The sequence below is a fragment of the Colius striatus genome, chromosome 16 (genome assembly GCF_028858725.1).
Source record: "Colius striatus isolate bColStr4 chromosome 16, bColStr4.1.hap1, whole genome shotgun sequence".
Taxonomy (NCBI): Eukaryota; Metazoa; Chordata; class Aves; order Coliiformes; family Coliidae; genus Colius; species Colius striatus.
In genome coordinates this window covers 9279342-9294912 of record NC_084774.1, presented here as the reverse complement: position 1 = coordinate 9294912, position 15571 = coordinate 9279342, and the positions used below count along the sequence as shown (strand labels likewise).

Below are 15571 nucleotides of genomic sequence, written 5' to 3'. Positions count from 1 at the left end.
ATGGAGCACAAGCCCCTGGATCTGTGGTACATTCTGACAAACGATGCCCAAAGAGCAAGGGGAGAGCAAACACCTCTCAGGGCCCAGAGGTTGGGAACTCACAGAGCAGAGTCTCAGCGAGAAAGGTTTCTGCAAAAGAGGGGTCTGTGCTTTCCCTGGGGGGCTCATTGGCTCCCAGCAGCCACCAGCACAGCCGTTGCTGTTGGAGGAAAGCGAGTGTCACAGCCACCAAGGCCACTGCAGAGCTGCTGCTGGCCACAGTGCTCATGGGCACACATGGCTGCAGGGCCACAGACGGGCAGCCCCAGCCCACCTCCCACAGCAGAGCCAGGCTGAGAAAGCCTCCTAACTGCAGTTATCCTTTCCCCAGCACCCCAGAGGAGGTGGGGAGCAGCGAGCCTGGGCACACTGGAAGAGCAGGATCCCGGTTCCTGGCTGCAGCTCCCGCACAGACACCAGCGAGCGGCTTTCGCTGCCAATTCGGGTGATGGAAGCAGCGAATAACCCCGGCGTGCCCGGGCTGTGCTGCCAGCCAGCTGCTGCTTCCTGGGAGGATGCAGTGCCACAGGCAGAGCACATTTTCTTGCTGTAGTTGAGAAGAGAAACGATGCCGATCAGAGCAGCTGAACGGCAGCCAAATCTGCTTCTCGGCGGCTTTTCTACACTCTGTGTTCATGTATTTGGCATGAGCAGTTCTGCATTGAGGTAATTCATTAATGCTGAACCAAAAAATGTGTTTATTGGAGTCTTGAAATAGTTGGTAGAAGTGTAAGACTTTCCTTCCTGAAAGCCTGGGCTCTCTCTGTGATGGGAATCGAGTCGGAAAGCGACGACCGCTGCCGGGGCAGCAGCTCCAGCCGTGTTCATCGGCATGCTCAGCCCTCCCTGGGTGCCTTCCACGGAATCACAGAAGCATTTGGGTTGGAAAAGACCTTTTAAGATCACCAAACCCAACCACAAGTTTGGTTGGACCACAAACCACTGAGGTTCCCAGCCTTAGCCTGGCCCTAAGCGCCACGAGCGGGACGTGCAGCAGCTTGGCTCACTCTTGGGATGTGAGGGCTGCACCCCAGGATTCACAGGGAGCAGCTTGGGGGGATGATGTGGCTGGAAATGCAGCCCCCCGAGCTGGTGGGCTCATCACCACAGAGCCAGGGGCGAAGGGAAGGGGAAAAGGAGGCAGGATGGCCTCGGTGAGGAGCAGGGGCTGCGGCCACTGGCCAGGAGGCTGCAATGGCTGTGCCTGCACTAACAGCTTTTTCGGGTTAGCTGTGGGTTTCGCTGCTCACACAATGGGGATTGCTGCTGTTGTTCCACTCACAACCCTGTATAAACAAGGCTGACCTCTGGTTATTGAAAAGAGCTGAAAAAGAAAGACAACTTTCCCTGCTTGCTGGGCTGCGGTGTCTGACCGCCGGGCTTGGCCGGCACCGCGCCTCTCAGGGACCTGCTGGCGTGGGTGGCACTGAGGCAGACAGCCACAGTGGCCTGGGGCACCTTGCCACTCTCCTCCGTGCCCTTCACTTGTCAGATGGAGCTGGAAGCCCAGAAAAAAGAGCAAATGAGCAGCAAACAGCTGAGTTGGCCGTTCCTGGGGCTGGGTGGGAAAGGCTCCGGTCCCTGGATGGGGACATGAGGGACGTGTCACCCTTGCACAGACACGTGGCTGCTGCTGGGATGCTCCTCACACCCATGCTGTGCCAGGTCCTGGCTGGCTTGCTCAGCTCTTGCCAGCTCTGCCTGACCCACTGAACTATTTGTGGAGGAGGAAGCCGGGTGCTGAGCTGTGCCCTGGTAACAGGGAGCATTTCCCAGCAGATGACTTCAGCCTCCTGCCGGGCTCACACACAGCCCCAGCCCCGGGGGCCTTTGCTCTTCAGGAAGCGCCTTTCTTTGGGAAGCCTTTGTTCCAGTGAGGCCACAGCCCCAGGGCAGCAAAGGGAGTCTCTCAGGGTGCCAGGGGAGCTGCCAGCCTGGGAGATGCACACAGGTGCCCCCACACTGCAGGAGGAACAGCCCTGCTCCCCTCAGCACCCCCTGCAAAGAGCCTGTGCTTCAGTGTGTGTAGGTCACATCCAGCCCACATTGTTCCAGGTCCCTCTGTGGTGTGGCCCAAAGGTAATTATTAGCTGTAATTAATAATGGGGACTGTCTCACTCAGCACAGCACAGCTCCAGCCCCACACTGGCAGCTGCACAGTGATTAATCCTCTAGCAGTGTGAGCACAAGGAGAAGGGAGGCTGGTGTGTGTGTGTGAGCGAGCACTGGCCACTGAGCGAGGGTCCAGCACCCACACCCAGGCCCAGGGTCAGATCCTGCTCCTGCCCCTGGCCCCCTTCCTGCTTTCCACCCTCTGCAAAACAAGAATAAAGGGCAATTTTCCCACCACAGCTCAGGGTTTGCTGTGGCTGTGCTGCAGGGACCCTGCCAGCACCCACCTCTGCAACCTGGATGCCACCTTTGGGGCTAAATCCCTTGGATTTGGTTGCAGGGGCTCCTGCCTCCACCCATAGCCCTCAGCAGCAGAGATAACCTTGGGGCTGAGCCAGCAACCCTCACTCTTACCTTCTTGCCACCCCCACCTCCCCCCTTGGAGCCCCCAAATCCCCGAGACCCCTCGGGACAGTCCAGAGGATGCCGCATCTATTTTTAGGCAGCTGGGAGCTCGGTGTCAGACCTGGCTGGGAGGAATAAGCTACAGCCAGAGGCACAGGCTGGGCACAGGGAGGGAAAATGCCTTTGTGCTGGGGACAGGCAGCAAAAATGCCTTTGTGCTGGGGAGCCGAGGCTGTCCCCGCCACGCTTCCTCTGCTAGGTGTGGTGCTGGGATGCAAGGAAGGGAAGCCGGGGGCCGGGGTGGGGGCAGCGAGCAGCCAGCCCAATAAAACTACAGAGGGGGGGTGAAAAAAAGGGAAAATGATGAAATACACAAGTGCTGAGGCTGTGTGACAAGCCAGGGTCCAGCTCACCCAACACCAGGCACAGCGAGGAGGGCACAGGGTCACTGGACTTACCCACCATGGGATGGCCAGCGGTTCCTCCCCACGCTGCTGCAGATGTGGCTGCTGAGGAGATGGGGCCAGGGTGTCACCAGCTCCCAGGGCCACATCCCCAGGTCCTCAGGGGAGTGGGGGAAAAGGAGGAGTTGTGCTGTGGGTATTTTGTGTGTGTCCCCTCTGGGAAAGCCAAGGTGGGCACAGAGCCCACCCAGTTCATCCCCACACCCTGGTGAGTGCTGGCAGTGGAGAGGGAGAGCAAAGGGATGTGGCACTGCCCACTCAAACAGGCAGTGTGGCCTCTCTGTCCTCCTCCTGAGCTTGTCCAGGCATTGTGGGGGCATGCACTCAGCTATATTTGCACTTGGGCATTTTGGGGTGCTTTACACACTGCTCCTTCCCCCCTCGCAGCTCCCCGTCCCCCCTCTCCCCACTTTGCATCTCTCATCCCTCCTCCATGCCCTTTCCTTTCCCCCTCCACCACCCTCCCCATCCTGGGACATGGCACCAACAGCAAATTCACTGCCAGGCAGTGTCCTGGGGTCAAAGCACCCAGCTTTGCTCCATGGGCAGAGGAGATCCCAAACTACCCCAGTGCCACAAGGAGAGCAGCTCTGCTCTGATCCCTGTTCCCAGACCAATCCTGCACAAGGAAAATGTCCCGAGCCCGCTGCCAGCCCCTGCAGAGGAGTCCTGTGCTCGGGGCACTTGCTCAGAGCACACATGGCTGGCACAAGGCTCTGCATCTGCCTGCCCCCAGGCAGGGTTTGCCCCAGCTCTTAGATTCGTTTCCAAGGCAGGGGAAATCTGAGCTGCCCCTGCTCATCCCCACCACATCCCAAATGCCAACTGGTGGCACCAGGTCCAGCTCTGAACCTGCCCAGAGGCCAAGGATGCTGCTGGGCCCCTGAGGGAGGCTGGGGAAAGCACCACGTGCTCGGACAAAGCCCGGGACAAGGGCCAGGATCAGGGACAGGGGGATATTCCTGGGATGTCCCCAGCAACTGCCCACACCAACTACCCCAAAAGCTGCCCATTTCACCCCATATGCAGCTGGGAGCCCCCCCAGTTCCCCCAGCACCCACCTCACTGCTCCCAGGGCTGGGGCACAGAGCCAAAGCCTCCGGCAGCTCAGAGGCTCAGCTCCGGGTGGCCACACACAGCTGCTCCTCCTGCTCAGCGATGCTGCAGCACCTTCCTCAGCTGCAGGGCCGGGGCAGGACGGGGCAGAGCTCAGAGGAGGCTCCTCACAGCCGTACAGGCTCTCCCAGGGACTGCTGCTGATCTGCTCTTGCAAAGTAATCCTGGGAGGCTCCAGGAACGTGGAGGAAATGCAGCCTGAAAGCTCTGTCACTCCTGAGTGCTGCCTGAAGAATAAGTGAGACAAGGGCTTTTTTGTGTTATATTATGATTATTTCTTTTTCTTTAGGCCTTTGTTTTGTTGAGGGTTAACAGCAGATCAGCTTTTGTCAAATCACTTCCAGACACACAGAAACCATGGCATGCAATACCCCACGGCTGCGAGGAGGCTGGGAGCTGGGCTCTTGCACAACCCGGTGCCCCAAGTCTTCCTAACGCTGAGCTTCACATTTCTTGGGCACATCCAGAGCTGGAGGGAGCTTGGAGGTTGAGACCCGGGGCTGGGGCATCTTTCACACATCAGCACACTGGCCCAGGGGGTGTCAGGGAGCAGGGACAGTGTGCAAACAGATCTCCCTGCTTGCAAACGGGTCCCACAGAGTTCCTAACTCCTCTGTGCCAAGGGCAGGAAGGACCTCCAGACCATCTAGCACGGCTCTTGGCACTGCCAGTCCGTGCTGGATGGCAGCTGGGTGAGCAGCACAGTGACCTGGCAGCAGGGGACGTGCTGCCCATGGCTGTGTGCTGCGGGGACACTGCTGTGCCCACAGCCCGTGCGGCAGTGCCACAGCCCTGCAGCCTCAGGGGCACAGCTCCCGAGGCAGGTTTTAGCCGTGACCACCCAGCTGCTGGTGAACCCACAGTATCCTCAACAGTCCCTTGAGCTCACAGGCTGGAAACACGTTTATTTTCATGTCAACAGTGCTTAAAATCATGGAGCCATTCTCTTCCCAGCACTGATATTCCCAGCAGAAAAAGGCTGGGGGAAGAGGGCTCACTCCTGCCTTCACTCCAGGGCTGCTCCTGACCCGGGACAGGGAACGCTGGCCAAAACTCTCACACACACACACACACACACACACGCACGAAATAAGCCACAAGGAAAATAAACGCAAAGCCCCAAGCATCCCTGTCCTCCTGCAAATGGGCAGCCTGACAGGCAAACCTAAACACTTCTCCGCCTCGGCTCCGGGGGGCTGCGGGAGGCACGGGCAGAGTGTAAGCAGCCAGAAAAGGGGACTGCAAAGAGCAGCGGGGAGGGGAAAGAAGAGGGGGAAAAGAAGGCAGCGGAAAAAAAACCTAACAACCCTCCTTTTTGGAAGGAAAAGAAGCGAGCAGCAAATACACCGGTCCCAGCCCGGCCCTCCCCGGGTGGCTCTTCCTGCTGGTGCCTGGGGACGCCCCCCCTTCCTCCTCCTCCTCCTCCCCCTCATCTTCTCCTCCTCCTCCCCCTCATCTCCTCCTCCTTCTCCTCCTCCTCCTCCTCTCCCTCTCGTCCTCCTCCTCCTCCTCCTCCCCTCCGCCCCGCTGATTGGTCCAGCCCGGCTATATTTTGCCCCTTCCAGCCCAGCATCATCCCAAAAGTTTTTTTTGGGGGGAAAGGGGAAAAAAAAAAATCTAAACAAAATAAAAGAGGAAAAAAAAACCCCAAGAAAAGAAACCAAAACAAAGGCAGGCGAGCCCGAATCCCCCCGAAGCGGAGGCGAGCGGAGGGGCTGCTGCTTGGCGGCTGCTGGACGCGGTGGGACGCGGCGGGACTCGGTTTTCTCTCTCCGGCACCCGGTCGGGTCGGACACAAAGTGCTGTCCAGCTGGAATGAATATATCTGAGTCTAACTACTGCCGAGAGGAGATATCGCAACCCCGGGGCGACTGTTCATGGGTCACCGCCGCCGTGCCGGCCGCTGAGCCCGGGCTCGCCTTCCCGCGCCCCCCGGGAGCCGCCTCCCCCGCCAGCCGCACGCCCAGCCCCGAGCCCGGCTTCGCCTTCGGCCCCGGCCCCGGCGGCGCGGCCCCCGGCGCGGCCCCCAGCCGCACGCCCAGCCCCGAGCCGGGCTATGGATACAGCCCCCCGGCCGGTCGCCCCGAGGGCAAGGGCGGCGAGGACTCCCGCATCCGCCGGCCCATGAACGCCTTCATGGTCTGGGCCAAGGACGAGCGCAAGCGGCTGGCGCAGCAGAACCCCGACCTGCACAACGCCGTGCTCAGCAAGATGCTGGGTGAGAGGGACGGGCTGCGGGAGGAAGGGGTGGCGGTGCGGGGATGCGAGCTGCACGAGCGCGGGGCTGGGGGGAAGCGGGACTATGGGGCTGGGGGTGCCGGGGGGCGAGGCTGGGGACGCGGGCTGCGAGAGAGGAGGGTTGGGGGATGCAGGTGTACAGGGATGTGGGAGTTATGGGGCAGGGGACGCGGGAATGCAGGGGTACGGGGCTGAGGATGAGGGCTGCAAGAGTGCAGGGCTGTAGGATGCAGGGCTACGAGGCTGGAGATGTGGGTGTGCAGGGCTGGCGGTGAGGGGATGCAGGGCTGCGTATGCGGGCTGCAGGACTACAGGGCTGTGGGATGCAGGATTATGGAGCTGGAAGTGCAGGGATGTGGGGGTTATGGGTCTGGGGATGTGGGGATGCGGGGATGCAGGTCTAGGGGTATGGGAATGCGGGGGTTCAGAGCTGAGGATGCAGGAATGTGGGAGTACAGGGCTGGGGACGTGGGCTGCAGGTTTGCAGGGCTGTGGGATGAGGGAGTAGGGAGCTGAGGATGAGGGGGTGTAGGGCTGGAGGTGTGGGCTGTGAGAGTGCAGGGCTGCAGGATGCTGGGGAATGGAGCTGAGGAGGCAAGGATGTCGGGGTACAGGGCTGGGGACATAGGGGTAGGTAGTTATGGGGCTGGAGATACGGGCTGCAAGAGTCTCAGGCAGCAGGATGCAGAGTTAGAGAGATGTGCTTCAGGGGAACAGGGTGTTGGGATACAGGGCAGGGAGTGTGGGATACAGGGGTATGGCACATTGGGATCTGCACTGCAAAGATACAGGGCTGCAGGTTGCAGCCTGCGAGGGTATGAGGATGGGGTTCCAAGGATGGGGTGCTGTGGGGTGCTGCGGGATGCAAGGCTGCAGGATGCTGAGGGATACGTGGCTGGGAGGTTAGAAAGCTGTGGGATTCAAGCTATGAGGATATGAGGTGCTGGCTGAAGGCTGCAAGGATACAGGGCTGTGGGACCAAGGGCTGTGGGATACGGTGTTAGGATGCGGGTATATGGGACTGTGGGATATGAGGATACAGAGCTTCACATCCACAACATGCAGGGAAAGGGGGCTGCAGGATGCAGAGACACAGGGCTGTGGAGGACACAGCTGCTGGGATGCAGGATATGGGGATACAGGGCTACAGGATGCGGGGTGCACGGCTGTAGGATGCGGGATGTGGGAACATGGGAAGCAGGATATGGGCAGACAGAGCCGCAGGATGCGGGACTACGGGAAGCAGGATATGGCCAGATGGGGCAGCAGGATGCAGAGCTGGGGGGCTGTGGGGTGCAGGGACATGGGATTCAGGATACAGGCTGTAGGAGTGGGTGACTGGGGCTGCAGAGGAGCGGGGCTGTGGGTGCAGGATGCAGGGAAGCAGGCACGGGGACGGGGCTGTGCCGAGGGGCAACGGGAGACAGAATGTCCAGTCCCGGCAGAAGGGTTTCCACAGCCCCCCGTGGCTTGGAATCTCCATTCTCCTGCTGCACCAAAACACTGGGCACAGCCTGAGCCTGTTGCTGGGACGTGGGAACAGCCCTGCTCAGGCTTCCATTCCCTAGTCCTTCCTCGTTCCAGCACCAGGAACTCGCTCAGGTGTCAAACCCTCCAAGCCCTTCCCAGCCCAAGGGCTCCTCTCCCCGGTGTCCCCACGCCCGGGCAGGGCCGGGTGGCCGAGCCGGTGTCACAGAGCTTTGCTTTCCCCTTCCAGGCCAGTCGTGGAAAGCGCTGAGCGCCAGCGACAAGCGTCCCTTTGTGGAAGAGGCAGAGAGGCTGCGAATCCAGCACCTCCAGGATCACCCCAACTACAAGTACCGCCCAAGGAGAAAGAAGCAAGCCAAGAAAATCAAGAGGATGGAACCCAATATCCTCCTGCATAACCTTTCCCAGCCTTGCAGTGACAACTTCAACATGAGTCACCATGGCGGCAGCCAGCCGGGCCACCCCCAGCCTCCCCCGCTTAACCACTTCAGAGAACTCCACTCCATGGGGTCGGATATTGAAAACTATGGCTTGCCAACTCCTGAGATGTCTCCCTTGGATGTCTTAGAACAGACCGAGCCGGCGTTTTTCCCCCCTCACATGCAGGATGACTGCAACATGATGCCCTTTCGTGGCTACCACCACCATCACCAGATGGAGTTTCCCCAGGAGAAGTGCATGGGGCGGGACGTGGCGGTGCCCTACGCGCAGACCCCCTCGCACTTGGCCGATGCCATGAGGACTCCCCATCCCTCCAGCATATACTACAACCAAATGTGCTCAGGAACTCAGAACGGGCTTTCAGCCCACCTGGGTCAGCTGTCTCCTCCCCCCGAAGCCCACCACATGGAGAGCGTGGATCACTTGAACCAAACCGAGCTCTGGACAGACGTTGACCGCAACGAGTTTGACCAGTATTTGAACATGAGCAGGACTCGTCCCGACGCCTCGGGACTCCCTTACCACGTCTCCCTGTCCAAAGTGACTCCTAGAAGCATCTCCTGTGAGGAGAGCAGCTTGATATCCGCCCTGTCCGACGCCAGCAGCGCCGTTTACTACAGCCCCTGCATCACGGGTTAGCTCGGCCCCACCGCCCGACGCTCGCACCGGGAGAGCCCCGACTCTCCTCTAACACCAAAAAAAAATAGAAGCCATCCTCCTTTTAACCACGAGCTCCATCGTATTTAGAGTATCTCATTAAATGCATCGCTTTCTTTGTCTTTGTTTGTTGTTGTTAACTTTGGGCTGAACTCACCGATATACCGTATAACCGTATAACACAGCTAGCCGCCTTTCCCGAGCGCTACCCCGCCTACTCCCCGCTCCAGCCCTGCCAGCCTGGAGCTCTAAGCTCCCAGCAGCTCCAAATGAGCATTTTGGGGGTCGTGTTGTTTGTTTTTAAACCAATCCTGCCTGAAACAACCACCAGCAGAACAGAGCCAAAGCAATCAGCTTCCCCTAACCCAAGGGCAGGCAAAGGGGTGGGGGAACCTTTAGGAAGGCTTTGCCATTAACGAGTCGGCGCCCATGAGGGGTGGGCTTTAGGACAGTTTTTACTGTATTCTCAGCAATATATTTTAATTGGGCAACAAAAGTATATTTTTACTAAGCATTTTTTTATATATATAAAATGGTATTTAATGTCTTTTCCTTTGTGGGGGTTTTTTATTTAGACTTTTTAAAGATACACCGAGGGACATCCACGAGATCGGAAGCATTTATGTAGCAAAGCTGGATTAAACAACAAAAAATGGGGGAGGGAGGGGAGGGAGGGGGGAAAAGGAAAAGGAGATATTTTGTGCAGACTAACGACAATGTAAATATTGTGGAACAATCGACTGGAATTTTGTACAAAGCAGAAAAATACGACTGCAAACACTTTTATTGTCTCGAGCTGTACGGAGAGCAAACTGTTTTATACTGGTTAATTATTAAAACATCTTCATATAATTGTTCCCATCTTCTGTGCTTGTTGTGTGAACACATATTTTCCGCAAATCCATGTTGCCCCAACCATTTCCAGATTGCTGTATCCGTTGATTAATGTTTTGACAACCTGGCAAATGTATTAATTTCCAGGCTGCCGCCCTCCCCGGCAGCCGCCTCGGGCCCCGCCAGCGGCTCCAGGGATGGATGGGATGGGACAGGAGGGGATGGGATGGCTGGAGGTTGCCCTGAGATGCTCGATGCACAACAACAACAACAGAAAAGCAGCTGTTCTCACATTGAAGTATAATAAACCATGAGATAATCCTCCCCCCAGACGAGCTTTGGTGTGGTTATTGTGCCAGCGCAATGGGGCTCGGTCCCCATGGCTCACCCCGTTTTCCCATGAAACACCTTCTCAAAAATAGAGCCCAGCTTTGCTGTGGTGCCTCTGCTCTGAGCTGGAAGAAAAACCATGTGCCACAACCCTTCTTCCACAGCCCTCCCTGGCTGCTCCAGCAGCCTCTTGCCAAAGCTGGACCTTGCTCGGAGCTGCCAGTGCTTTGCCAGAGCTTCACCCCCCTCCCCCCCACAACACACCCCAGGAATCACTTAATGATTTACAGTATTTGCTTTTTCTGTTCAATTTGAAAAGGCAAAGATGACAATGTGTTGCATAAAACCCTGGTGGCATCCGTTCCTTGAACGCTGGGTGATTTAAACCAGGCTGATATCACCAAAAAAGGCTGCTCAAAAAAAACCCCCCAGCAACTGAATAGAAGAAGAGGGGTGGGTGTATTTTTTTTCCCCTTGTTGTTGTTGGCAAAGAATTGCCTTTTAGGGGAAATGGATATTTAACAAATGACATTAATTTTCAAGCTTCTCCTAAATTAAACTCACATTAGTGTGAACAGGGCTCAATCCTGACTCACTTCTCTTTGGTTGGTGTCTAACGTGAAGCGCTAATAAACGGGACGGTTCTAGGGGCTGGCGACGTGCTCCCATGGAAGGGCCAGGAAGACACTCCATTGTCTGGCCATATACAGTATGTTAAAAAAGGGGGGGGGAATACATGGAAAAATGATCTCACTACCTACACGGGAGGGCTGGAGGGTGCCAGAACCCAACGCCACAGCAAACAAACACGCCACCAAATGAGAAGCATCCTGTGCCTGTGCTGCCGATGACTATGAAAGGAAGCAGCCATCTATAGGCTCCGTCCCGCTCCCCAAAGAGGGAGGAAGGAGGTAGAGGAGGAGGGTTGGGAGGAAGAAAAGAAAGCCCTGAGCTGTTTTCCAGCCCCTGGATTCCAGGTAGCTTGCAGGCGAGGATGCGATCGCTTCCTGCGCCGGCCCTCGCCCCGCCAGGCTGGGAGCACACCATGGAGGAAATGTGAAGTCATTTCTCTGCAGCACAAATTCTCCCCCTTTCCCCACAGCTCGGGCTGTGCCAGCTCGCCTCTGATCTCAGCACACGGCCAGAAATCCTCTGGCTGCTCCTTTGGCCGTGGTTCCTTGCTCCGGAGCGGTTTGGGTTGAGCGTGGCCTGGGTTGGGTTGTTCACCAGCACCGTCAGCATGGCTGGGCACGAACAGGAGCAAGCCCAGAGCTGCCACACTGCTGGGGTTGGGGGCAAGCTCTCATTTCATACCCAAAGCTGCCACCACAGGGCTGGGGAAGGTACAAGACTGAGAACCATGAGGTGATGGATGGTGGCTCCCACCTGCGGAAGCCTCACATTGAAGCCACAGCTTCACACAACCCACCCAGCCACAGGACACTCAGGAACCACATTCCAGCTCCCCTGGTCCCTCCATCACTGTGTGGCGTTTGCCAGCCAAGCCCTGGCTTGCCTCGACACAAAAGCAGGCAGGGCCCCGCCAGCCCTCCTGCCTCACTCAGCCCTGGGTGTTTTCAGTAATAATAAAGCCTAATTGCAGCTGAGGCAGCAAACAATGTGTGGCTGCCCCTTCTCACTGCCCAGCCCTGCCCTGGGTCACGGGGAAAGGAGAAAGAAGGGAAAGGAGAGAGGAAGAAAACAGGAGCGTGGGTTTGGGTCAGATAACAGGAGGTGGCAGCTGTGCCAGAGCCCAGGGCTGCAGCCTCTCCTCCCATCACTTGGTGTTTCATACAGCTTTCTTCAGCTCAACTTACTGTTTTGACAGCAAATTTGTCAAGAAGAGTCCCAAAACGGGGCCGTTGCTCCATCCTCACTGGTACCAGGCTGGCAGTGGTTTGGGCAGGAGCCTTCCCACAGTGTCAGAGCTGCAGCATCGTATTTATTCACGGCCAGGACAGGATTTGGACCTCTCCAAAGCCAAGGTTTGGCTGCTCTGGCTCTGTCAGGAGCTGGGCAGACCCAGGAAGGGGGGACTGGCTCCTTGACAAGCTTTTAAGCAAGCTGCTAATTAGCTGTGTTGCATTTGCTGCTAAATCAGGTATCTCCCAGTTTCACTGGGCTCTGGCAGTTCGTTTTGCTCAGCCTGAGGTTCATCAAGGCAAACCAGGGGTGGAGGTGGGATGGGCTGCTCCAGCTGTGCCCTGGCAGCTCAGCACTCCCTCAGAACACCTGGGACACATCCTGCTCTGCTCAGGCACCGGGGACCAAACAGCAATGTCAGTCCCTCGTTCTGGGAGAGCCCTTTTGTTTTGAACATCAGCTCCTTTCCCTGCCCCCATCCCCGTGCAGCCGCGCCGGGGCCAGGAAACCATCCACCCGCAGTTTATTTCTCTGCGTGCCGGTGGCTCAGGTGTGACGTGGGACTGGAAATGGACGGGGCTGGAATAGTTTGGGGATGATTTCACTGCCGTTATGGCTCAGGCTGGAGCTGTTACTACACAGCTCCTTCCGATTTTTATGACTTAATCTCTCCAAAGCTTGGGGCCTGATGGTTTTGGACTGGGGAGGAGGAGCAAGGGGCTCTTAGCAGGTCGTTACAGCAGAAATATGGAGAGGGGGTTTGACAGGTATATGTAAAAACTGACAGAGCCATCCTGCAGCTTTCCTGGGCTGGGAGAGGGGGGGTCACTGCCAGATCCTGCCCCCTCCATGCCACACACCATGGCTGCCAGGCTGGGAGAGGCTGGGGTGGCATGAAGAGAGCATGTGTGTGTATGTGTGTGTGTCCATCCATGTGTGTGTTACTCCATGTGTATGTCCATCCAAGTGTGTCCATCCATGTGTGTGTTACTCCATGTGTGTGTCCATCCAAGTGTGTGTCCATCCGTGTGTGTTACTCCATGTGTGTGTCCATCCATGTGTGTGTTACCCCATGTGTGTGTGCACATCTCTGTGTGTGTCCATCCATGTGTGTACATCCCAATGTACCTGTGTGCAAAGGTGTGTGTGTGTGTACATCCATTTGTGTGTGTGCATCTGTGTGTACATGCAGCACTGTGTGTATCCATGTCTGTGCATCCCTGGCTCTTCATGGGCACACATCTGAGTGTGTGTGTGTGTGTGTGTGCACCCCTGCCTGGGTAAACATGTGGGCATGTCCCTTTTTGTCTAGCAGCATGTCTGCATCCACATGTGTGTCTGTGTGTCCATGTGTGTGTCTGTGCATGCACATGTGTGAGGCTACATGTGCATCCCCATCTCTGTGTGTGCATCCCTGTGCCCACATCTCCATGCATGTGTGTGCACATATCCTTGTGTGTGTGTGTTTCACTGGAGGTTCACTGGTCAGGTTTATAGACATTCTGGAGGGGTTTAACAGCATTATAGAGTACTCAATGACATCACCCAGCTATTAGAACAGTGTGTGCCAGCTGCCTGGCTCACCAGGGGCAAGTGAGACCCATCAGGGTGGCCAGTGGCAGCCTCAGGGTAGCCCAAGCACACCAGATGTGGGGGGGAATGCCAACACCCACCCATGAACACACAGCCCTGATGAAATCATCCCACCTGGATGTTACAGAGGAACCAGAGCTTCTTGGTCCATTTTGGGTGCTCACCATCAACATCTCTGTGACGAGAACATTGGTGGGACCAGGAAGATGCTGCCAGTTCCTCCCCTGTGGCACCAGGCAGCTGCTCTAGAGCCAATGATGGGATGATTTTATCTTTTCTTTCCTCTTTTCCACCCCCCCCCAAAAAAAAGCAGCAAAATAAAAGAAGATTTATGAAAACCAAACCTGTTGGTGGGAAACAGCTCCAAAACATTTCCTGACTCGAGAAAGAGAGCGCTGGAAAAAAACAACTGTCCAGGTTTTTTTAGCTTGGGAGGAGAAGCATTTGGAGGTGTCACAGCTTTGTGTGGGGAGGTTAAGCGAGGGGAAAAGGTTGAAATGCAAAGAAAGCTTTTCAATGTTCCCAGCACGATCTTTCCTGCCCGAGCAGAAGAAAAGTTCCCAAACCTTCCCCAACTTTCTGTTTTGCCGCCCAGTTTGGGAAAGGAAATGGTTGGAAATCTCAGTGCTTCTTGCAGGACAGGAAAGGCACCATTTCCTCCAGGGCTGTGCAGAGGAGGGTAGGGGGGATGCTGGATGCTCTGCCCAGCTCTGCTCTCCCGTGGGTGCCCAGCAGCAGCAGCAGCAGCAAGCGCCGGGTGCTGCCAGGCACCGCTGTGCTGGCTGCCGTGGGCAGGGGAGGGCAGCTGCCTGCAGGGATTTGGGGCTGTGGGATCGTAAATATTACAAGTTTTGTGAAAGAAAAAAAGAAAAGAAGCCAGCAAGGGGTCCTTAATGTGCCCTGGAAAGTCTGCACAGCCTGGGACTGTTTTTTGTTTAACATTTCCCTTGATGGGAGGTTCAGGCTCTCCATCGCTGGCCGAGCTCTGGCTGTGGTCCCACAGCTCCTGGCATCGCCCACAGCAGCCTTGGGGCCTCCACCAGCCCCTGGCCCCACAGCCCCCGACCCCACACTGGCTATTCACTCACCCAGTGCCACAAGGGATGAGGGTTTGGTCCTCACTGCATGAGTTGTGGGGGTGTTTGAGGGCTTGTTGTCCCCACTGGCTCTCAGCAGAGCTGTGCCCCACAGATGTCCATCAGAGCCACTTCGTGCCAATCTTCTGAGCTGAGGCAGCAATGCTGTGGTGCATCCAGAAGCCAAAGGGTCATGGAAAGGTTTGAAGTGCTCTCCAGAGGTCAAACTCAACCCAACATAACCCAACACAACACACCACCACCAATATAATGGAAACTAACCCACCACAGCCAACACAACCCAACCCAGCACAGCCCTGTGTAACCCACCTCAGCTAACCCAACTCAAAACAAGCCAGCCCAACCAAAAGCAACCCAGCTCAGCCAGAGGCAACCCAATCTAACCTAATCGACCCAACCCATCCTAACCAACCTTACCCAACACGACCCAGCTGACACTTATCAGTACCTACAGGGTGGGTGTCAAGGGGATGGGGTGACACTTTTTTCTGTAGTGGCCAGCAACAGGACAAGGGGCAATGGACAAAAGCTGGAACACAAAAAGTTGCACTTAAGGAGAAACAACTTTGGTTTGAGGTGAGGGAGCCCTGGCCCAGGCTGCCCAGGGGGGTGTGGAGGCTTCTCCTTGGGAGGTTCCCAAACCCACCTGGACACATTCCTGTGCCCCCGATTGAGGAGAACCTGCTTTAGCAGGGACTGGGGCTGGATGATCTCTATGATTCTATCATTCTAACCTACCCCAACCCAACCCAACCAGCCTAATTCAACCTTCCACACAAAGCAAATCTCCCCATCACCTCCTGCTCAGCCCAGCTCATCTCTTCCAGGGCTCTCTGTGGAAATCTCTCCCTCCTCCTGTGCTCAGCAGCCCCAGGGGGGGACGAGGCCAGCAGG

At 56.8% G+C, this 15571-nt stretch overlaps 1 protein-coding gene across 1 annotated transcript; it reads left to right on the top strand.

Moving 5' to 3' along the window:
- Positions 1-5724: 5724 nt before the first annotated feature.
- Positions 5725-9812, top strand: SOX18 (SRY-box transcription factor 18). Its single transcript, XM_062009331.1, has 2 exons — positions 5725-6354; positions 8092-9812. The coding sequence occupies exons 1-2, from the start codon at positions 5952-5954 to the stop codon at positions 8940-8942; spliced, it is 1254 nt and encodes a 417-aa protein (XP_061865315.1). The 5' UTR covers positions 5725-5951; the 3' UTR covers positions 8943-9812.
- The last annotated feature ends 5759 nt before the right edge of the window (positions 9813-15571 follow it).

Bases quoted from the DNA above. Each gene is read 5' to 3' on its own strand.
- SOX18 (XM_062009331.1), top strand. From the start codon at position 5,952: ATGAATATATCTGAGTCTAACTACTGCCGAGAGGAGATATCGCAACCC. The intron at 6,355-8,091 runs GTGAGAGGGACG...TTCCCCTTCCAG, and splicing joins CGTGCTCAGCAAGATGCTGG to GCCAGTCGTGGAAAGCGCTG.